This window comes from Gymnoscopelus braueri (assembly GCF_963280865.1).
Source record: "Gymnoscopelus braueri genome assembly, contig: SCAFFOLD_35, whole genome shotgun sequence".
NCBI lineage: Eukaryota > Metazoa > Chordata > Actinopteri > Myctophiformes > Myctophidae > Gymnoscopelus > Gymnoscopelus braueri.
Genome location: NW_027660596.1, coordinates 781,476 through 802,564, shown reverse-complemented (window position 1 = coordinate 802,564; position 21,089 = coordinate 781,476). Strand labels below are relative to the sequence as shown.

General features: G+C 40.1%; 1 protein-coding gene across 1 annotated transcript; it reads left to right on the top strand.

Moving 5' to 3' along the window:
• The first annotated feature begins 1,584 nt into the window (after positions 1–1,584).
• LOC308081402 (uncharacterized protein) lies at positions 1,585–20,337 on the top strand. Its single transcript, XM_080457775.1, has 11 exons — positions 1,585–1,652; positions 3,733–4,239; positions 4,483–4,767; positions 5,232–5,309; positions 7,143–7,244; positions 11,054–11,560; positions 11,804–12,088; positions 12,553–12,630; positions 14,462–14,563; positions 18,602–18,639; positions 18,810–20,337. The coding sequence occupies exons 1-11, from the start codon at positions 1,595–1,597 to the stop codon at positions 18,936–18,938; spliced, it is 2,169 nt and encodes a 722-aa protein (XP_080313901.1). The 5' UTR covers positions 1,585–1,594; the 3' UTR covers positions 18,939–20,337.
• The last annotated feature ends 752 nt before the right edge of the window (positions 20,338–21,089 follow it).

Sequence of the window (21,089 nt, the reverse complement as noted above, 5' to 3'; positions counted from 1 at the left end):
CCAGTCAACGGAACCTAGCATGTTAACACTTTCTGGGAGTGACAACATACTGTATCATGATGTCGTAAATTCTAAACCAGACTTCGCAGCCATATATGTCTCAGAAATTCATTCTGCGCACAGCAGCAGTAGGCCTTTGCCTTCAAAGGAAAACAAAGGGGTAGTGACTTCCGGCCTATTTAGTAGCGCTAACATTTTTGCTGAAGTTTTATCAGTCAATAAGTTTATTCTAAGAGTAACAGTGTTGTGCCGATTGGAGTGACACATTCAGTCAAAGCTGAAATTACGTGATAAGTGATGGTGTCATTCCCACAGTGTTAGGTGACACGTTTCTCTCTTCTAATTCTCGGTAACAGGGGTTGCACGCATGTTCTGGAACACAACTTCAGTGCTTCAGCTTGCTTATGGTCAGTGTTGATTTCGTTGACTAAAACTACGACAATACATGTTCGTCGACTACCTTTTTTCACAGACGGAAACTAAATAAAAACGAAATAAAAACTAAGCTATGATAACTAAAACTAAGACTAAATATAATGACTAGACTAAATGTTAGGGAGTGACTAGTGGAGAAGAGATCCAGTAGAACTAAATGACAAGTCATTTTATGTTTGGTTGCACTCGGGTGTTGCGCTCTGAAAATAGCAGATCTACAAGTGTTTGTGTTATGAAACCATAGACTTGATTCTGTGCTTGAAGTGTAAAATCAGCCATTATGACGGCATCAAGGCACCGCCAAAATACATTTTAGTCGGCTAAATCAACTGTAGATTTAGTCGACTAAAATCTTATGATATTTAGTCGACTAAAACTAGACAAAAACTAAAACATTTCAGATGACTGAAATATGACTAAAACTAAATGGAATCTCATTCAAAAGAAAACTACATCAAAATTTGCTGTCAAAATCAACACTGCTTGTGGTGTCAACTTTGTGGTGACCGAACTCGAGCGCTGCGTGGGCAGTGGCCCATGTGTGAATGTTGGACGAGGGTTACAAACGCTGTGCAGGGGCACTTGGTGGGTGCAGGCCAGGGCCAAGGGTAGAGTACTTGCTGCCCACCACCGCACAGTCTAGGGGTTTGAATCCACCACGGTGCGTCCGGCTTGGCCGAGCATCGATACGAACACAATTGGCTTGTTTCCGGTGGGGGCTCACAATATGAGTTTGTAAATCAGCTATTTTCAAATAGCAGAAGTATAAAATAGGGCTTAATTGGCCATACCACTAATAATAATAATACACCTGCAAAGTAATAGAAACTAAGATGTTCAAATAATTGCAGTGGAATAAAAATTACAATATTGAATTGCCTCTGAGATGTAGTGGAGTAGAAGTATTGAATATTGAAAAAATGGAAATACTCTAGTGAAATAAAAAATACCCCAACATTTTACTTAAGCACAGTACTCGAGTAAATGTACTCAGTTACTTTGCACCACTGATGTGGTTAAAGGGTCACGTGTGAGTAGCGTGTTCCCTGTCATCACCACATCGTGTCGGTAGAGACGGGATCTTGACACACAGGAAGTGGGGAGGCGTTCCGTCCAGTAAAACATGAGAACAGTGTGACTGAAGGAACAGAGAGTCATCATGGTCTTCATCCATCATGTTCTACTGCTGCTGCTGCATGTCATCTTCATCCACACAGGTGAGACAACCTCCCCAACACCTCGCAAACTGTCCTTTAAACCATTAAGACCGGGAAAAGCATGTGTCATTTTAGATTTTAACTACTTTAAAACCATTATTTTATTCTTTGGCTATTCAAAAATAACAGATCTACAAGCTCAGCGCTGCACTGAAAATCTTCAAATCAAAATTATGAAAATGTGTGCAAATATTTGAATATTTTTAAAGAGAACATTTGTAACTCAAATCTTTGCTTCTGGGGGGTCCCTGGAACAAAATATTTTTAGATGGGGGTTCGTGGCCAAATACATATCATTTTGGGGGTCCTTGACATGAAAAGGTTTGAGCACCACTCATATAGCATGTTTCAGAAAGCTCAAGACCCAAAAGAGAAATCTAATGTTTGCCCCGGGACCCAAACTATAGTGAAAATAGCTGATCTACAAGCTCACAGTGTTGCGAGCTTGCAGATCTGCTATTTTCACTATACTTCTTAAACATTTGTTTTTATAATTTAGGGAATTTCTTAGATTTTTTGTATTTTATTCATGAAATTATTTTTGAAAAAGAAAATTCAAATTGTTTTTAACTCTATGAATACTTGTGGATTTTTGTGGAAATCTTTAGATAATCTTTCAAAATAATAATAATTAATTTTATTTGGCAACAAAAACTAAAGGGATATTCACATGCGACCCACACATGGATCCCGATCTACTGTTTGGGAAACAGTGCCCTATATGGTTGAAAGGAGTCCCTAGGGCTCTATGCTAGTGTAATTTTAGTTTTCGCTCTACATTAAATATAGTCACAGTAAATAGCAGATCTGCTATTTTCTGCAGAAGTTTTACCTCACAATATGGATCCTGGGGGTTAAGTGGTTAAATCAGTGGTTTATCAGTGGTTGGCCACATCTCTGTCACATCTCTTTGCTTTTCTTTTCTGCTACTGAAATAATATCTTTTTTTTTTTTAAACGATAAACTCTCATGATTTGGAGAGATCTGGCAATATCTGTAGGATAAGATTAGCCTTGGAAATACCTTGAAAGACTCTGATAGGACCCTATTTCATATTGTTATTACTGTACGACTGTACTATTTGTGTATATGGATATGAGGACCCACTGTATATACACGTGCGTGCGTGCGTGCGTGCGTGCGTGCGTGCGTGCGTGCGTGCGTGCGTGCGTGCGTGCGTGCGTGCGTGCGTGCGTGCGTGCGTGCGTGCGCTTCTGTGTGTCTGTCTGTGCGTCTCTGTGTCTGTGTGTTTGCGTGTGTGAACACATAAGACTTAGACCACCGATTAATGTTTTAATTTTTTTTTCTTTTTTAATCATTTGAAACCAATTTAAAAATTAAGAATGGATTAGTTTCTCTTAAGAACACTTAACTTATAAGCAAAAAAGAAAATAAAGAAACAGTTATATGTAAATTATATGCGTGTATATTAAACTCCAATATATGAAAAGAACAATTAACTTTAATTATGCAATGAACAGGCAAATCAAGTAGGCCTAAATATGAAATACACAAATAAATGTCATTATTTATTACTTATAAATTCTATTCAGGGCTCTCAGGTGGCGCAGTGGTAAAGTAGGGTACCTGTCGACCACTGCGGAGGTTGTGGGTTCGAATCCACCATGGTGAATTTGGTTTTGTCCAGCGTCTATCTATACGAACACAATTGGCCCGTGTTCGGGGGAGGGAAGCCGGGCAGGGAGGGTGACATTTGTCACTGCATGTGTTCCTATGGGCTGCGGCGGCACCTGTCAGCAGGGAGTGTTGGGCGGGAGGAGTATAGACCAGGGTTCCATATCATCCCGTTGGGGGCTCCTCACTGGCAGATGAGTCAGTGGGATACAACACACAAAATGTGTGTGGGGAGGAACTAACTTTAAAACGACTAAATTGGGGTCAAAAATAAAATATTCAAATATTTTTTGTGACCTTAGATCGGATTAGATTCATTTATTTTTACTTTTGAAATGGTTTGCCCAGATGCTTACAATAGTGACGGCAGGTTGAAAGTGCTTTTAAAAAAATAAGACACATCAGCTGCATAATTGTCCATACCGATGTCATCCAAAAAGTACAGGTCTCACCGTCGCCCAACGGAACTGGATCCTAGCAGAGGGCGATGATGTCGCCCTGCCCGAGAGATGCCCCCGTAGTTCAGAGAATCCAGTATCCAGCCTCACTGCCACTGGGTTAATCAATGGAGCATCCAACCTCAGTGCTGCTGAGCTCATCAATGGAGCATCCAACCTCAGTGCTGCTGAGCTCATCAATGGAGCATCCAACCTCAGTGCTGCTGAAATTATCGATGGGGCATCCAACCTTAGTACTACTGAAGTAATCAATAGAGAATCCGACCTCAGTACTACTGCCGAAGTCATCAGCGGTGATCCTGAATCCAGCGGTGACACTGCAACTGAGGTCATCAAGAGGCGGGTTGCTCAGGTCTTCACATCTTCGCCGGAGATTCTAGTAACAGGTCCTCAATGCCCTTCACATCCAAACCAACCCATCACTGCAGAAGATGCTGGACTGTACTGCTGCCAAGATGGACCAAATAACAGGATGTCTGTGTCAGTCCTGACCAGTGAGTGTAATAATAATAATGCAAATAATAATACTTAGTAATAAAGCTTCTATTTCATTCTCCGAACATCCATGAAGGATTTATGTTTGTATGGTTTACAGATACAGGGAGTGTATTTCAACCAACACACAACAGAACAATTTTCCATGAAATTAAATAAAATCCTCTCTCCCTCCCTCCCTCCCTCCCTCCCTGTCTGTCTGTCTGTCTCTCTCTCTCTCTCTCTCTGTGTCTCTCTCGAAGGGTCCACCCGAACATATAATATGACTCCAGGCTCGACCGTCTCATTTGGCTGTGAGCTGGTCACCGCCAAAGGAGCATGTGTTATTGATCGCCGAGTGTTTTTGTGGTGGGTGGACGCTGAAGGCAATGAGATCCAGGAGCAGGAGGGAAAGTTTTTACGCCGTTCTTCATGTAAGATCAGGCTGAAGGTCATTGTTCAGAATGAGGACAGCAGGGTGTTTCTATGCCAGGCGAACTGGGGCAAGAAGGTCAAAGCAAGACTGACATTCCCTGTGATACCCCGAGGTATGAATTATCATCCATCACTAAGATCCCAGACGATATGTCTCATATCACAATATCATATAATATCGATATTATATAAGAGTAAAATAATATTTCATATCGTCTCTGTCGGGTGGAAACGTCAGATGTCCAAAACTGTTACTTTTCAGGATTGAAATTAAAACATTGTAAAAGTAGCAGATCTACAAGCTCAAAATGCATCGCTTTGCGCCACGTTTCGACCTTGTGGATGTTCTACTTTTGATGCTTTTGTGTGACGCTGTATGATCAAGTAGGGCATTAATTTAAAACATTATGGAGATAAGAGTTTTCTGCCCGACATCAACGATGTATCATAGGGGAAATTATGTGAAACATATGGATGAAAATGTATTTGTTCCAAAAAATTTAAACCAATTGGTAGTGAGAATATAAAAGAAGCCTATTCTAATCAAGAACTTTTGAAAACTGTTTCATATCCATAGGTAAAGGGAGACGTGGCATCGGCTCCGGACCGGATCCTAATTATGATTCTGGTTCTGAAGTGGTTCCTCGATCTCAAGGTAATGAAAACACACGCACGCACGCACGCACGCACGCACGCACGCACACACACACACACACACACACACACACACACACACACACACACACACACACACACACACACACACACACACACACACACACACACACACACACACACACACACAGAGATGGAAAAATCTGCATCATAACACTTATGGCCCAAGTATGTGGCTTGTTAAGAAACAGCATTGACATAACATGGTGTTGAAACAGCTCAGCAACAAACCTCAGCACAACCTGACACAAGACTCACCACAGCATAGCCTACAAGGATGTAACATGACTAACACTGGTGCAACAGGACATTGCAGAACGTACTACAATGCAGGGGTCTTTTCAGCAACGTTTTTCAGCCCAAGGACCCCTTAGCTGAGAGAGAGATGAAGCAGGGACCCCCCCCCCCCACTACATATCGTACGAAACTGTGTTGCAGATTAAACTTTTTCATACACTCATGCACTGCGAGGTGTTGTGAGCTTGTAGATCAGTTATTTTAGGATTAATGTTCCCCATCACCCAAACATTTGGCGGACCCCCTGTAGTAACTTTGAGAACCCCCTAGGGGTCCCCGGGCCCCCTGTTGAAGACCCCTGCTATAATCCAAACCGAAAATGATGCATTAGTCAAGTCATGTGTATTTGTACAACACATTTCCTACACAGTAAAGTAAATGCTGAAACAACAACAACAAGTATAAACAAAAAAAGGATGTTGTCAATGTCGGGTGGAAACCTCATGTGTCCAAGGATTCACATTCAAAAACAGCAAAAGTAGTAGTACTTTTGATACTTTTGTGTGACACTGTTGTATGATCAAGTAGGGCAATAATTTACCAGAAAATATTAAAAAATGAATTATGGGGATAAGAGGTTTCTGCCCGACAGCAACGATATTCTGTGTCAATGTATTTTAATTTATAATTGTAACATAAGAGACATATACTGTATAAGTGTGGAATTTATTGAATTGAATAGAATTGTACTGAATTGACTAAATTGAATTGCATTGAAACGATCTGAACTGAATTGAATTGAATTGAATTGAATTGAAGTGAAGTGAAGTGAAGTGAAGTGAAGTGAAGTGAAGTGAAGTGAAGTGAAGTGAAGTGAAGTGAAGTGAAGTGAAGTGAAGTGAAGTGAATTGAATTGAAGTGAACTAAGTTACTGAAATGGGGTGGCTCGGGAGGTAGGAGAGGCCGCATCGGATTCGGAAGGTTCCCGCCGGTCTGATCCCCGGCTCCCCCTGTGCTACTGTCGAAGTGTCTTTGAGCAATCTGCTGAACCACTGCTTTGCATCATGGTTTCCTGTACAGTGTGTGTGAATTTATTGGACATAGGCCCTATATAAATGCACCATTCACCATTTTAACCTATTCAATCCGAACGTATCTCAGTCATTTTTTATTTATTTAGCTATTCACAAAGATATACAAGCTCATAGCCGTGCTATGAGCTTGTATATGAGCTTCTGCTATTCTTTTTGAAAAATTGAGAAATATTTGTGTAAATCTTTGAATATATGTATACATTTTTAACTACAATCTTTGCTTATGGGGGTCCCTGGAACAAAATATTTTGAGATGGGGGTCCGTGGACAAATACATATCATTTTGGGTGGTCGTTGACATGATAAAAGTTTGAGAACCACTGATATTATAGCAACATACGTTTTTTTTTTCAAAATCCCCAGAAGAGTAAAAAAAAAATCATATATGATTTGCACAAATGCTCACGATTTTTTAATAGTCAAAGAAATCTTAAAATCACACAGATGCGTTCCCGATCTTAATGGCTTAATTGAATTTGCAGGTGATGGCAATGGCGGTGTGGTTGTTGTGCTGGTGGGGGTGGTGAGCTGTGTGGCACTGACAACTATGCTCACTCTGTTTGTTGTGAAGAGAAGACAGTCAAGTAAGTTCTCCAACATCCTCTGATGTAAGCCCTGTGAGATGGTTAAAGGCACTACACCATGAATTTTAACTTTTTCTTCTTTTTTGTGTGTTTTTGGTCTCCCCTACCTCTCTTCTATCCTCAAAAATACCCCAGTTTGAACACTCAGGCTTTCACAGCAAATCTGGGGTTTTCTGTAAATTGGTCTAAAAACAGGCCAAACTGATTTGGTCCCCCTTCCTACGTCACGTCAGGGAACAATTCCTCCCCTTTTTCAGTTACAAAAAAAATAAATGTATTTTTCTTATTTTTTCCTTATTTTTTTCTTATTTTTATTTTTAACTTTTTCCACACAGAACCAGGAGATAACATGCATACAAACTGGCTCAATAGCGCCCTGTGCCAAACAGGACAATGTGGTATTGCAGGTGAAAGTGCTTTATAAGCCAGAGAGAAATTAGTTGGAATGAGTATATCTTAGGCTTGATTTAGGCTCAAACCTTTTGAAAAACGTTTGAGGGACATAAACAATATGATATTAAATATTATTATTATTTTTTAAATTCATGGTGTAGTCCCTTTAAGATCAGGGGAGGGGTTATTCAATATTATGTATCTGTACAGCCAGGGTTCAATTTGTAAACAAACAGAGGGGTGGGGTGGTTGAGGGGGTCTTCTACCCACGTATGCTCCTTATTCTTGACCCTCCCCCAGTGTGGGGCCATCACATCTTTGCTTCTGGGGGTCCCTGGAACAAAACATTTTGAGATGGGGGTCCACAGCCAAATACATAGCGTTGCTGTCCGGCAGAAACCAGCCAACTACATTTTGACGCTTTTGCATTTTTTTTCTTCCATAAATCAGGGCCATTGAACACCCTTTACGTCTGTGTGTTGGTAAAAAAACATATTGAACCAATGAAAAGCATTAAAAAAATTAATTTCTGACAAAACCAGCTAACTCCATTGGATCCTCACACTTTCTGCTGACTTTGGGTCCACCCACTTTTGACCTCCAACCTCATTGTGAGCTTGGAGGTCCATTCAGCTGTTCTTATCAATGACGAACAAAACCTCCTAACTCCACTTTTTTTTTATTCCTGAAAAATGAACATTTTGGAGTTAGCTGGTTTCTGCCAAACAGCAGAGATATCTAAAAATATTTTCTAAATCCTAACAGTATGTTGCTATATGCAGTGGCGCTCCAACTTTTCCATGTCAATGACCCCCAAAATGCATGTATTTGGCCGCGGACTGCCATCTCATAATATGTTGTTCCAGGGACCCCCAGAAGCACAGATGGGAGTTAAAAATGTTTGCTTTAAAACATATATATTCAAAGATGTCCACGATTTTTCAAAAGAAATTGCAGATCTACAAGCTCATAGCCGTGCTATGAGCTTATATATATCCACCTCCACAGTGTCCACTTGTAGCTCTGTTTCTAGATCCCCCTGTAATTCTATTTGGCATATAACTTAACTAAAATGTTCATGCTCACAAGGAATGAATAGAGACAGAGCCCTGACGCCAAACTATGCTTCAGATATATATGCTCAATTGTGCTCGATAAAAATATATTCTAAATTCAATCCGAGAGTTGTCTGACTGAAATAGGGTTTATGTGTTGTTCATTATTTGAGATTAATAATCTCAAATAGATAAATAATTGTAGTTAAGTACAAAATATGATATTTGTCTCTGAAATGTAGTGGAGTAAGTATCACAAAATTGAACAAGTACAGTACTTGAGCAAATATACTGTACACACCACAACACTACAATTCTATTAGCTATGTCGGAGATAACTTGTTCAGTGCATGTCTGTACAAATACAGGAAGAAAACTGGGAGAGTGGCTGGACATGAATGTGTGTGGAGTCTGTGTATGCCAATAGACCATATTCACACGGCGGCCATATTGGAATTTAACATTGAAAGTGCCGCCACCCAGGGTGGCTACTTTCATTGACTTCATAGAAACATGGCCGCCGTGTGAATATGGTCTATGAAGCAGTGGTGTAAAGTAACTAAGTACATTTACTCAAGTACCGCACTAAAGTACACTTTTGAGGATTTTTTACTTTACTGGAGTGTTTCCAATTTTCAATACTTTTACTTCTACTCCACTACATCTCAGAGGAACATATTGTACTTTTTACGCCACTACAATTATTTGACAACCCACTAGTCATACTTAGATTTTGATTATTATTACAAAACATTACCCACTTCAGCCCTTAATGTGGATCTGCTATTTTCAAAGCATTTTTATACATTTGGAAACTTGTGAAATGGGACATTCTGCTAAATGAGTACTTAGCCTACCTTTACTTTCCACACTTAAGTGTATTTTGTGAATACTTTTGTACGGACTTTCACTCGTAACAGAGTATTTCTACATTGTGGTATTGGTACTTTTACTTAAGTACACATTGTGAGTACTTCTTCCACCACTGCAATGAGGTTAACTCATGATACTCATCAGTCTGTGTACAACATGGCTCACAACGACCCATGTAGATGTGTAGTGGATTAGGACCTGTGTCGTCTGGCAGTGAGCAAATGCAAAGTGGACGTCTAGAACAGCCTTTTGTTGTGAAACCAAAGGCTAAATGTCCTGTTCATGCATGCATTCATTCATTCATCACCTACATGTACAATTGATCTGCACCAGGCTAACAACGCGCTGCAGTGGTTTTCCAACCATATCATGAAGGACCCCCAAATGCATATGTATTTGGCCACAGACCCCCATCTGAAAAGATTTCGTGCAAGGGTCCCCCATTCAAGATTTGTGTTGTTAAAATGTTTAAAAAATAATCAAAAAATTGGCACATTTTTGCAAGTTATTTTTTGAAAATGGCAGATCTACAAGCTGGTAGATCAGCCATTTTCAAATACCTGTTGTACTATAGGGTTAAAGTGGTTAAACGTATATGCTCTATCAACCAATCTGGCTGGGGACCACTGGTGTACATGCAACATTGACCTGTTTCGCTGTAATACTTATTATTTATGCAGACTGTACAGCTGGTAGTAGTGATGACGTCCACTCCAAATGAAAGATGTAGTGTCTTAATCTCACAATGCATTGCGACACTTTGTGAGCTTGTACATCTGCTATATTCATTATTTTTTAATTGTATGATTTTTTTTGTTTAAAAAACATTGAGACATTTTGAAACTTTGCCCAAAATAGGGATGCCACGGTTAATGTGGATAACACACATTTCTAATTACAAAAAGACGCAGGGATAAAACACATCCCCACCGGCCATAAAAATGAATGATCAGAGGGGGATATCAAAAGCAGAGGCATGGATACCCCCTCCCCCAAATCTAACACTGTGTACAGCAGATACATCAGAAGCCCCACAGATACTTGTGTGTACTTAACAAAACAATAGCAGTCGTTAACACCCACTGTGCACCACTCGTCAACTCCCTGTCTGTCCAGCACCTCAACTAGGCCAGTGTTTCATCTCAACTTTATCATTGCAAACTCTCGCACGTTCACACATGCAAACACACACATGCATACACACACACACACACGCACACACACGCACACACGCACACGCACGCACACACACACACACACACACACACACACACACACACACACACACACACACACACACACACACACACACACACACACACACAGCTGCTTATGAACTGCTTAGATCGGATTAGATTCATTTATTTTTACTTTTGAAATGGTTTGCCCAGATGCTTACAATAGTGACGGCAGGTTGAAAGTGCTTTTAAAAAAATAAGACACATCAGCTGCATAATTGTCCATACCGATGTCATCCAAAAAGTACAGGTCTCACCGTCGCCCAACGGAACTGGATCCTAGCAGAGGGCGATGATGTCGCCCTGCCCGAGAGATGCCCCCGTAGTTCAGAGAATCCAGTATCCAGCCTCACTGCCACTGGGTTAATCAATGGAGCATCCAACCTCAGTGCTGCTGAGCTCATCAATGGAGCATCCAACCTCAGTGCTGCTGAGCTCATCAATGGAGCATCCAACCTCAGTGCTGCTGAAATTATCGATGGGGCATCCAACCTTAGTACTACTGAAGTAATCAATAGAGAATCCGACCTCAGTACTACTGCCGAAGTCATCAGCGGTGATCCTGAATCCAGCGGTGACACTGCAACTGAGGTCATCAAGAGGCGGGTTGCTCAGGTCTTCACATCTTCGCCGGAGATTCTAGTAACAGGTCCTCAATGCCCTTCACATCCAAACCAACCCATCACTGCAGAAGATGCTGGACTGTACTGCTGCCAAGATGGACCAAATAACAGGATGTCTGTGTCAGTCCTGACCAGTGAGTGTAATAATAATAATGCAAATAATAATACTTAGTAATAAAGCTTCTATTTCATTCTCCGAACATCCATGAAGGATTTATGTTTGTATGGTTTACAGATACAGGGAGTGTATTTCAACCAACACACAACAGAACAATTTTCCATGAAATTAAATAAAATCCTCTCTCCCTCCCTCCCTCCCTCCCTCCCTGTCTGTCTGTCTGTCTCTCTCTCTCTCTCTCTCTGTGTCTCTCTCGAAGGGTCCACCCGAACATATAATATGACTCCAGGCTCGACCGTCTCATTTGGCTGTGAGCTGGTCACCGCCAAAGGAGCATGTGTTATTGATCGCCGAGTGTTTTTGTGGTGGGTGGACGCTGAAGGCAATGAGATCCAGGAGCAGGAGGGAAAGTTTTTACGCCGTTCTTCATGTAAGATCAGGCTGAAGGTCATTGTTCAGAATGAGGACAGCAGGGTGTTTCTATGCCAGGCGAACTGGGGCAAGAAGGTCAAAGCAAGACTGACATTCCCTGTGATACCCCGAGGTATGAATTATCATCCATCACTAAGATCCCAGACGATATGTCTCATATCACAATATCATATAATATCGATATTATATAAGAGTAAAATAATATTTCATATCGTCTCTGTCGGGTGGAAACGTCAGATGTCCAAAACTGTTACTTTTCAGGATTGAAATTAAAACATTGTAAAAGTAGCAGATCTACAAGCTCAAAATGCATCGCTTTGCGCCACGTTTCGACCTTGTGGATGTTCTACTTTTGATGCTTTTGTGTGACGCTGTATGATCAAGTAGGGCATTAATTTAAAACATTATGGAGATAAGAGTTTTCTGCCCGACATCAACGATGTATCATAGGGGAAATTATGTGAAACATATGGATGAAAATGTATTTGTTCCAAAAAATTTAAACCAATTGGTAGTGAGAATATAAAAGAAGCCTATTCTAATCAAGAACTTTTGAAAACTGTTTCATATCCATAGGTAAAGGGAGACGTGGCATCGGCTCCGGACCGGATCCTAATTATGATTCTGGTTCTGAAGTGGTTCCTCGATCTCAAGGTAATGAAAACACACGCACGCACGCACGCACGCACGCACGCACGCACACACACACACACACACACACACACACACACACACACACACACACACACACACACACACACACACACACACACACACACACACACACACACACACACACACACACACACACAGAGATGGAAAAATCTGCATCATAACACTTATGGCCCAAGTATGTGGCTTGTTAAGAAACAGCATTGACATAACATGGTGTTGAAACAGCTCAGCAACAAACCTCAGCACAACCTGACACAAGACTCACCACAGCATAGCCTACAAGGATGTAACATGACTAACACTGGTGCAACAGGACATTGCAGAACGTACTACAATGCAGGGGTCTTTTCAGCAACGTTTTTCAGCCCAAGGACCCCTTAGCTGAGAGAGAGATGAAGCAGGGACCCCCCCCCCCCACTACATATCGTACGAAACTGTGTTGCAGATTAAACTTTTTCATACACTCATGCACTGCGAGGTGTTGTGAGCTTGTAGATCAGTTATTTTAGGATTAATGTTCCCCATCACCCAAACATTTGGCGGACCCCCTGTAGTAACTTTGAGAACCCCCTAGGGGTCCCCGGGCCCCCTGTTGAAGACCCCTGCTATAATCCAAACCGAAAATGATGCATTAGTCAAGTCATGTGTATTTGTACAACACATTTCCTACACAGTAAAGTAAATGCTGAAACAACAACAACAAGTATAAACAAAAAAAGGATGTTGTCAATGTCGGGTGGAAACCTCATGTGTCCAAGGATTCACATTCAAAAACAGCAAAAGTAGTAGTACTTTTGATACTTTTGTGTGACACTGTTGTATGATCAAGTAGGGCAATAATTTACCAGAAAATATTAAAAAATGAATTATGGGGATAAGAGGTTTCTGCCCGACAGCAACGATATTCTGTGTCAATGTATTTTAATTTATAATTGTAACATAAGAGACATATACTGTATAAGTGTGGAATTTATTGAATTGAATAGAATTGTACTGAATTGACTAAATTGAATTGCATTGAAACGATCTGAACTGAATTGAATTGAATTGAATTGAATTGAAGTGAAGTGAAGTGAAGTGAAGTGAAGTGAAGTGAAGTGAAGTGAAGTGAAGTGAAGTGAAGTGAAGTGAAGTGAAGTGAATTGAATTGAAGTGAACTAAGTTACTGAAATGGGGTGGCTCGGGAGGTAGGAGAGGCCGCATCGGATTCGGAAGGTTCCCGCCGGTCTGATCCCCGGCTCCCCCTGTGCTACTGTCGAAGTGTCTTTGAGCAATCTGCTGAACCACTGCTTTGCATCATGGTTTCCTGTACAGTGTGTGTGAATTTATTGGACATAGGCCCTATATAAATGCACCATTCACCATTTTAACCTATTCAATCCGAACGTATCTCAGTCATTTTTTATTTATTTAGCTATTCACAAAGATATACAAGCTCATAGCCGTGCTATGAGCTTGTATATGAGCTTCTGCTATTCTTTTTGAAAAATTGAGAAATATTTGTGTAAATCTTTGAATATATGTATACATTTTTAACTACAATCTTTGCTTATGGGGGTCCCTGGAACAAAATATTTTGAGATGGGGGTCCGTGGACAAATACATATCATTTTGGGTGGTCGTTGACATGATAAAAGTTTGAGAACCACTGATATTATAGCAACATACGTTTTTTTTTTCAAAATCCCCAGAAGAGTAAAAAAAAAATCATATATGATTTGCACAAATGCTCACGATTTTTTAATAGTCAAAGAAATCTTAAAATCACACAGATGCGTTCCCGATCTTAATGGCTTAATTGAATTTGCAGGTGATGGCAATGGCGGTGTGGTTGTTGTGCTGGTGGGGGTGGTGAGCTGTGTGGCACTGACAACTATGCTCACTCTGTTTGTTGTGAAGAGAAGACAGTCAAGTAAGTTCTCCAACATCCTCTGATGTAAGCCCTGTGAGATGGTTAAAGGCACTACACCATGAATTTTAACTTTTTCTTCTTTTTTGTGTGTTTTTGGTCTCCCCTACCTCTCTTCTATCCTCAAAAATACCCCAGTTTGAACACTCAGGCTTTCACAGCAAATCTGGGGTTTTCTGTAAATTGGTCTAAAAACAGGCCAAACTGATTTGGTCCCCCTTCCTACGTCACGTCAGGGAACAATTCCTCCCCTTTTTCAGTTACAAAAAAAATAAATGTATTTTTCTTATTTTTTCCTTATTTTTTTCTTATTTTTATTTTTAACTTTTTCCACACAGAACCAGGAGATAACATGCATACAAACTGGCTCAATAGCGCCCTGTGCCAAACAGGACAATGTGGTATTGCAGGTGAAAGTGCTTTATAAGCCAGAGAGAAATTAGTTGGAATGAGTATATCTTAGGCTTGATTTAGGCTCAAACCTTTTGAAAAACGTTTGAGGGACATAAACAATATGATATTAAATATTATTATTATTTTTTAAATTCATGGTGTAGTCCCTTTAAGATCAGGGGAGGGGTTATTCAATATTATGTATCTGTACAGCCAGGGTTCAATTTGTAAACAAACAGAGGGGTGGGGTGGTTGAGGGGGTCTTCTACCCACGTATGCTCCTTATTCTTGACCCTCCCCCAGTGTGGGGCCATCACATCTTTGCTTCTGGGGGTCCCTGGAACAAAACATTTTGAGATGGGGGTCCACAGCCAAATACATAGCGTTGCTGTCCGGCAGAAACCAGCCAACTACATTTTGACGCTTTTGCATTTTTTTTCTTCCATAAATCAGGGCCATTGAACACCCTTTACGTCTGTGTGTTGGTAAAAAAACATATTGAACCAATGAAAAGCATTAAAAAAATTAATTTCTGACAAAACCAGCTAACTCCATTGGATCCTCACACTTTCTGCTGACTTTGGGTCCACCCACTTTTGACCTCCAACCTCATTGTGAGCTTGGAGGTCCATTCAGCTGTTCTTATCAATGACGAACAAAACCTCCTAACTCCACTTTTTTTTTATTCCTGAAAAATGAACATTTTGGAGTTAGCTGGTTTCTGCCAAACAGCAGAGATATCTAAAAATATTTTCTAAATCCTAACAGTATGTTGCTATATGCAGTGGCGCTCCAACTTTTCCATGTCAATGACCCCCAAAATGCATGTATTTGGCCGCGGACTGCCATCTCATAATATGTTGTTCCAGGGACCCCCAGAAGCACAGATGGGAGTTAAAAATGTTTGCTTTAAAACATATATATTCAAAGATGTCCACGATTTTTCAAAAGAAATTGCAGATCTACAAGCTCATAGCCGTGCTATGAGCTTATATATATCCACCTCCACAGTGTCCACTTGTAGCTCTGTTTCTAGATCCCCCTGTAATTCTATTTGGCATATAACTTAACTAAAATGTTCATGCTCACAAGGAATGAATAGAGACAGAGCCCTGACGCCAAACTATGCTTCAGATATATATGCTCAATTGTGCTCGATAAAAATATATTCTAAATTCAATCCGAGAGTTGTCTGACTGAAATAGGGTTTATGTGTTGTTCATTATTTGAGATTAATAATCTCAAATAGATAAATAATTGTAGTTAAGTACAAAATATGATATTTGTCTCTGAAATGTAGTGGAGTAAGTATCACAAAATTGAACAAGTACAGTACTTGAGCAAATATACTGTACACACCACAACACTACAATTCTATTAGCTATGTCGGAGATAACTTGTTCAGTGCATGTCTGTACAAATACAGGAAGAAAACTGGGAGAGTGGCTGGACATGAATGTGTGTGGAGTCTGTGTATGCCAATAGACCATATTCACACGGCGGCCATATTGGAATTTAACATTGAAAGTGCCGCCACCCAGGGTGGCTACTTTCATTGACTTCATAGAAACATGGCCGCCGTGTGAATATGGTCTATGAAGCAGTGGTGTAAAGTAACTAAGTACATTTACTCAAGTACCGCACTAAAGTACACTTTTGAGGATTTTTTACTTTACTGGAGTGTTTCCAATTTTCAATACTTTTACTTCTACTCCACTACATCTCAGAGGAACATATTGTACTTTTTACGCCACTACAATTATTTGACAACCCACTAGTCATACTTAGATTTTGATTATTATTACAAAACATTACCCACTTCAGCCCTTAATGTGGATCTGCTATTTTCAAAGCATTTTTATACATTTGGAAACTTGTGAAATGGGACATTCTGCTAAATGAGTACTTAGCCTACCTTTACTTTCCACACTTAAGTGTATTTTGTGAATACTTTTGTACGGACTTTCACTCGTAACAGAGTATTTCTACATTGTGGTATTGGTACTTTTACTTAAGTACACATTGTGAGTACTTCTTCCACCACTGCAATGAGGTTAACTCATGATACTCATCAGTCTGTGTACAACATGGCTCACAACGACCCATGTAGATGTGTAGTGGATTAGGACCTGTGTCGTCTGGCAGTGAGCAAATGCAAAGTGGACGTCTAGAACAGCCTTTTGTTGTGAAACCAAAGGCTAAATGTCCTGTTCATGCATGCATTCATTCATTCATCACCTACATGTACAATTGATCTGCACCAGGCTAACAACGCGCTGCAGTGGTTTTCCAACCATATCATGAAGGACCCCCAAATGCATATGTATTTGGCCACAGACCCCCATCTGAAAAGATTTCGTGCAAGGGTCCCCCATTCAAGATTTGTGTTGTTAAAATGTTTAAAAAATAATCAAAAAATTGGCACATTTTTGCAAGTTATTTTTTGAAAATGGCAGATCTACAAGCTGGTAGATCAGCCATTTTCAAATACCTGTTGTACTATAGGGTTAAAGTGGTTAAACGTATATGCTCTATCAACCAATCTGGCTGGGGACCACTGGTGTACATGCAACATTGACCTGTTTCGCTGTAATACTTATTATTTATGCAGACTGTACAGCTGGTAGTAGTGATGACGTCCACTCCAAATGAAAGATGTAGTGTCTTAATCTCACAATGCATTGCGACACTTTGTGAGCTTGTACATCTGCTATATTCATTATTTTTTAATTGTATGATTTTTTTTGTTTAAAAAACATTGAGACATTTTGAAACTTTGCCCAAAATAGGGATGCCACGGTTAATGTGGATAACACACATTTCTAATTACAAAAAGACGCAGGGATAAAACACATCCCCACCGGCCATAAAAATGAATGATCAGAGGGGGATATCAAAAGCAGAGGCATGGATACCCCCTCCCCCAAATCTAACACTGTGTACAGCAGATACATCAGAAGCCCCACAGATACTTGTGTGTACTTAACAAAACAATAGCAGTCGTTAACACCCACTGTGCACCACTCGTCAACTCCCTGTCTGTCCAGCACCTCAACTAGGCCAGTGTTTCATCTCAACTTTATCATTGCAAACTCTCGCACGTTCACACATGCAAACACACACATGCATACACACACACACACACGCACACACACGCACACACGCACACGCACACACACACACACACACACACACACACACACACACACACACACACACACACACACACACACACACACACACACACACACACAGCTGCTTATGAACTGCTACAGTTATCAAATTCTAAAATACCCAAATCTAGAAGTTTGAAGTCAAGTCACACCACACAAACTCATTGTTTAATCACCATCCCAGACCTCATGTACTCATAACCTATGCCTAAACTCAACTGTCTCTAATCTAATGTCTAAAAACACAACCAAACCTTACATAAACTTAAACTTAAGTTTGAGTTTAGGTAAGTTTTAGTTTAAGTATATAGGAAGTTGATATTGTGGTTTGTCTGAATACATAATTGTGCTGTCTTGGTATGTCCTACATATTGGCAATAGTGCAACTCTACTCCACATGGCAAATTGATTTACACACAATTGTATAACCATTCAGTGAGTATTATGTTTGATGTGTTGTATCGTTGTATTACAGACAGGCCACTGCCAGCCAACTCAGACAACATCCACAGTGTAAGTTAACTCTAAATACTTAATATAAATAATTGTTATATGACTGCTGTGAACACTGCAGCTTAGGGTTTGGGTTAAAACGACACAGCAAAAATGGCATTCATAAATTTGCCGTCCTAAAAGGTTTATGTCCTCACAAGTATAGTAATTGTGTGTGTGTGTCTGTTTAGAATATATGTTCAGACGATGTCATCTACGCAAATCTGGATCTCCCGATGGCCAGTGGAGTGTTGATACCGCCTAAACAGGAAGAATCCGAGTACGCTGCCATCAGGACACACAACCTGTATGACCAGTAAACAGTGTTGCCATGTCTGCTTATTATGGGCCACTTTGGGCTGCTTTTTCTGTAAAGTTGCTTGTTAAATATTGGTAGTTGTGGGTTGCGTTTTTTTTGGTCTTGTTTCTAAAGTGTAGTGGTTCTCAAATGTTTTCATGTCATGGACCCCCAAATTAATATGGATTTGTCCCTATAACCCCCATCTGAAAATGTTTAGTGCCAGGGAGCCCCGTACCAGATTTGTGTTGTTAGAATGTTTCGAAAATATTCCAATTGTTCCACATTTTATTTCAAGAACGTAATGCGTAGATCGGCTATTTTCAAATAGCCGATGTACACAGTACAGCATACAGGTTTAAAGTTCTCATGTGGCCTATACTAGTCGCTTCTTTTGGGCTTGTTTTCCTAGACCTAGGCTGCCAGTAAACAGTGTCACTGGTCCTTCTGTTTTATTGTATTAATATGTGAGATATTCCTTTTCACTTCTGAGTGGTTCTCAAAAAGTGGGGTCCAGGGACCTTCAGGGTTCCTTGAAGGGGTTCCAAATGGCCCCTTACAGGTCTGTAACTCTGAGATTACATTTGTACATTTGAGTTATGGCCTCTGTCAAAGTCTTAACCTACCCCCCCTCCCCCAATTTTTCATTTTTCATACCAGTAACCTGTGAGCTGATTGTATGACGTTCTGTATAGTAGTGTGTATGTCTGTCTGTCTCTTATATGTCATCATGATTTGTGTGCATGGGGATCTCATTTTAAACAAGCTAAGTGCTTTATGAGTCTTCCAGTTTAGTAGACCTTGTATTGTGAATTTGTACTTCCATGTACTGTTGTTCTCATGTCTTACTAAATAAAGTACATCAATCAATCAAAGTACAGGCCTGATCTATTACGGTCGATGTTTACACTCTGAGATAAACTAAAACTGAGGATTTTACTGTGACCTCACTAGACCCCTGAGTACATTTGAGGAAGGAAGTTGCGGGCCATACAAAATCTGCCCTTGTGCCATGATTGGCTTCCAGGCCAGACTTTGTACATGTATGGTTTACAGTTGTTAAATGTTATCATTAAAATCACAAAAACAACTCTACAGCTAACTAAATCGTTGAGAGCAGATTCATGTTTTAATTTTCGATTTATCATTTCAAATACTGCAACCAATGACCATAATCTTCTATTTGATTTCCTTTGTGTGCTCAGAGGATGGCATTATATAAAGGCAATGGTAGCAATAAAAGCATTCAAAGGAACAACGTGCCTCCCTGGAACATTTTCTTTTAGTTTGTAATTTATTGCGATTCCAAGAATCGAGCACTGTCAGCTGTTTCGTTGAGATATAGTGTGTCTGTTTGAAGTTAATTTTTTAACACAGTTGCAAATTTCCTTGCAGGCATTGCGTGCTGAGGCACTTCACAGTTCACACCTCTGTCATTCAAATGTACGCTGAGTGCCAAATTGAGAAACACAAAGAACTGAAGAGAACAGTGGAAGTATTTCTTCTCAGATTAGTCCTTTGTCTACCTCCCCCGACAAACACGTGTACCCACGCGCGCGCGCGCACACACACACACACACACACACACACACACACACACAGTACATTTACATAAGTACTGTAGTACAATTTTGAGATATTTTTACTTTATTTACTGGAGTATCTCCAACTACTCCGAGGCAAATATTATACTTTTACTCCACTACAATTATTTGAAAACTTGAGTTACTAGTTACTTTGTAGATTGTGATTATTATTACAAAACATACACTTCAGCCCTACATTTCAGCCATTTGAAAATAGCCGATCTAAAAGCATCTGTAGATCTGCTTTTTCCAAAAGATCTTCATAAAATGTATACATTTGAAAACTTGTGATATGGGACCTTCTGCATAATGATTACTTTCTACTTCTGGTACTTTAAGTACATTTTGATGCAATACTTTTGTACTTTTACTCAAGTAAATTTTGAATTCCATACTTTTACTTGTAACAGAGTATTTCTACATTGCAGTATTGATACTTTTACTTAAGTAAAACATGTGAGTACTTTTCCCACCACTGCACACACAGGCTGTGACACGTGAGTTTAAGTCCAACCTCTAACCTCTCCAACCCAAACCTCTAAACTTAAGCTCCAAATGCCTAATCCTGACCCCAACCTGAATCCTTT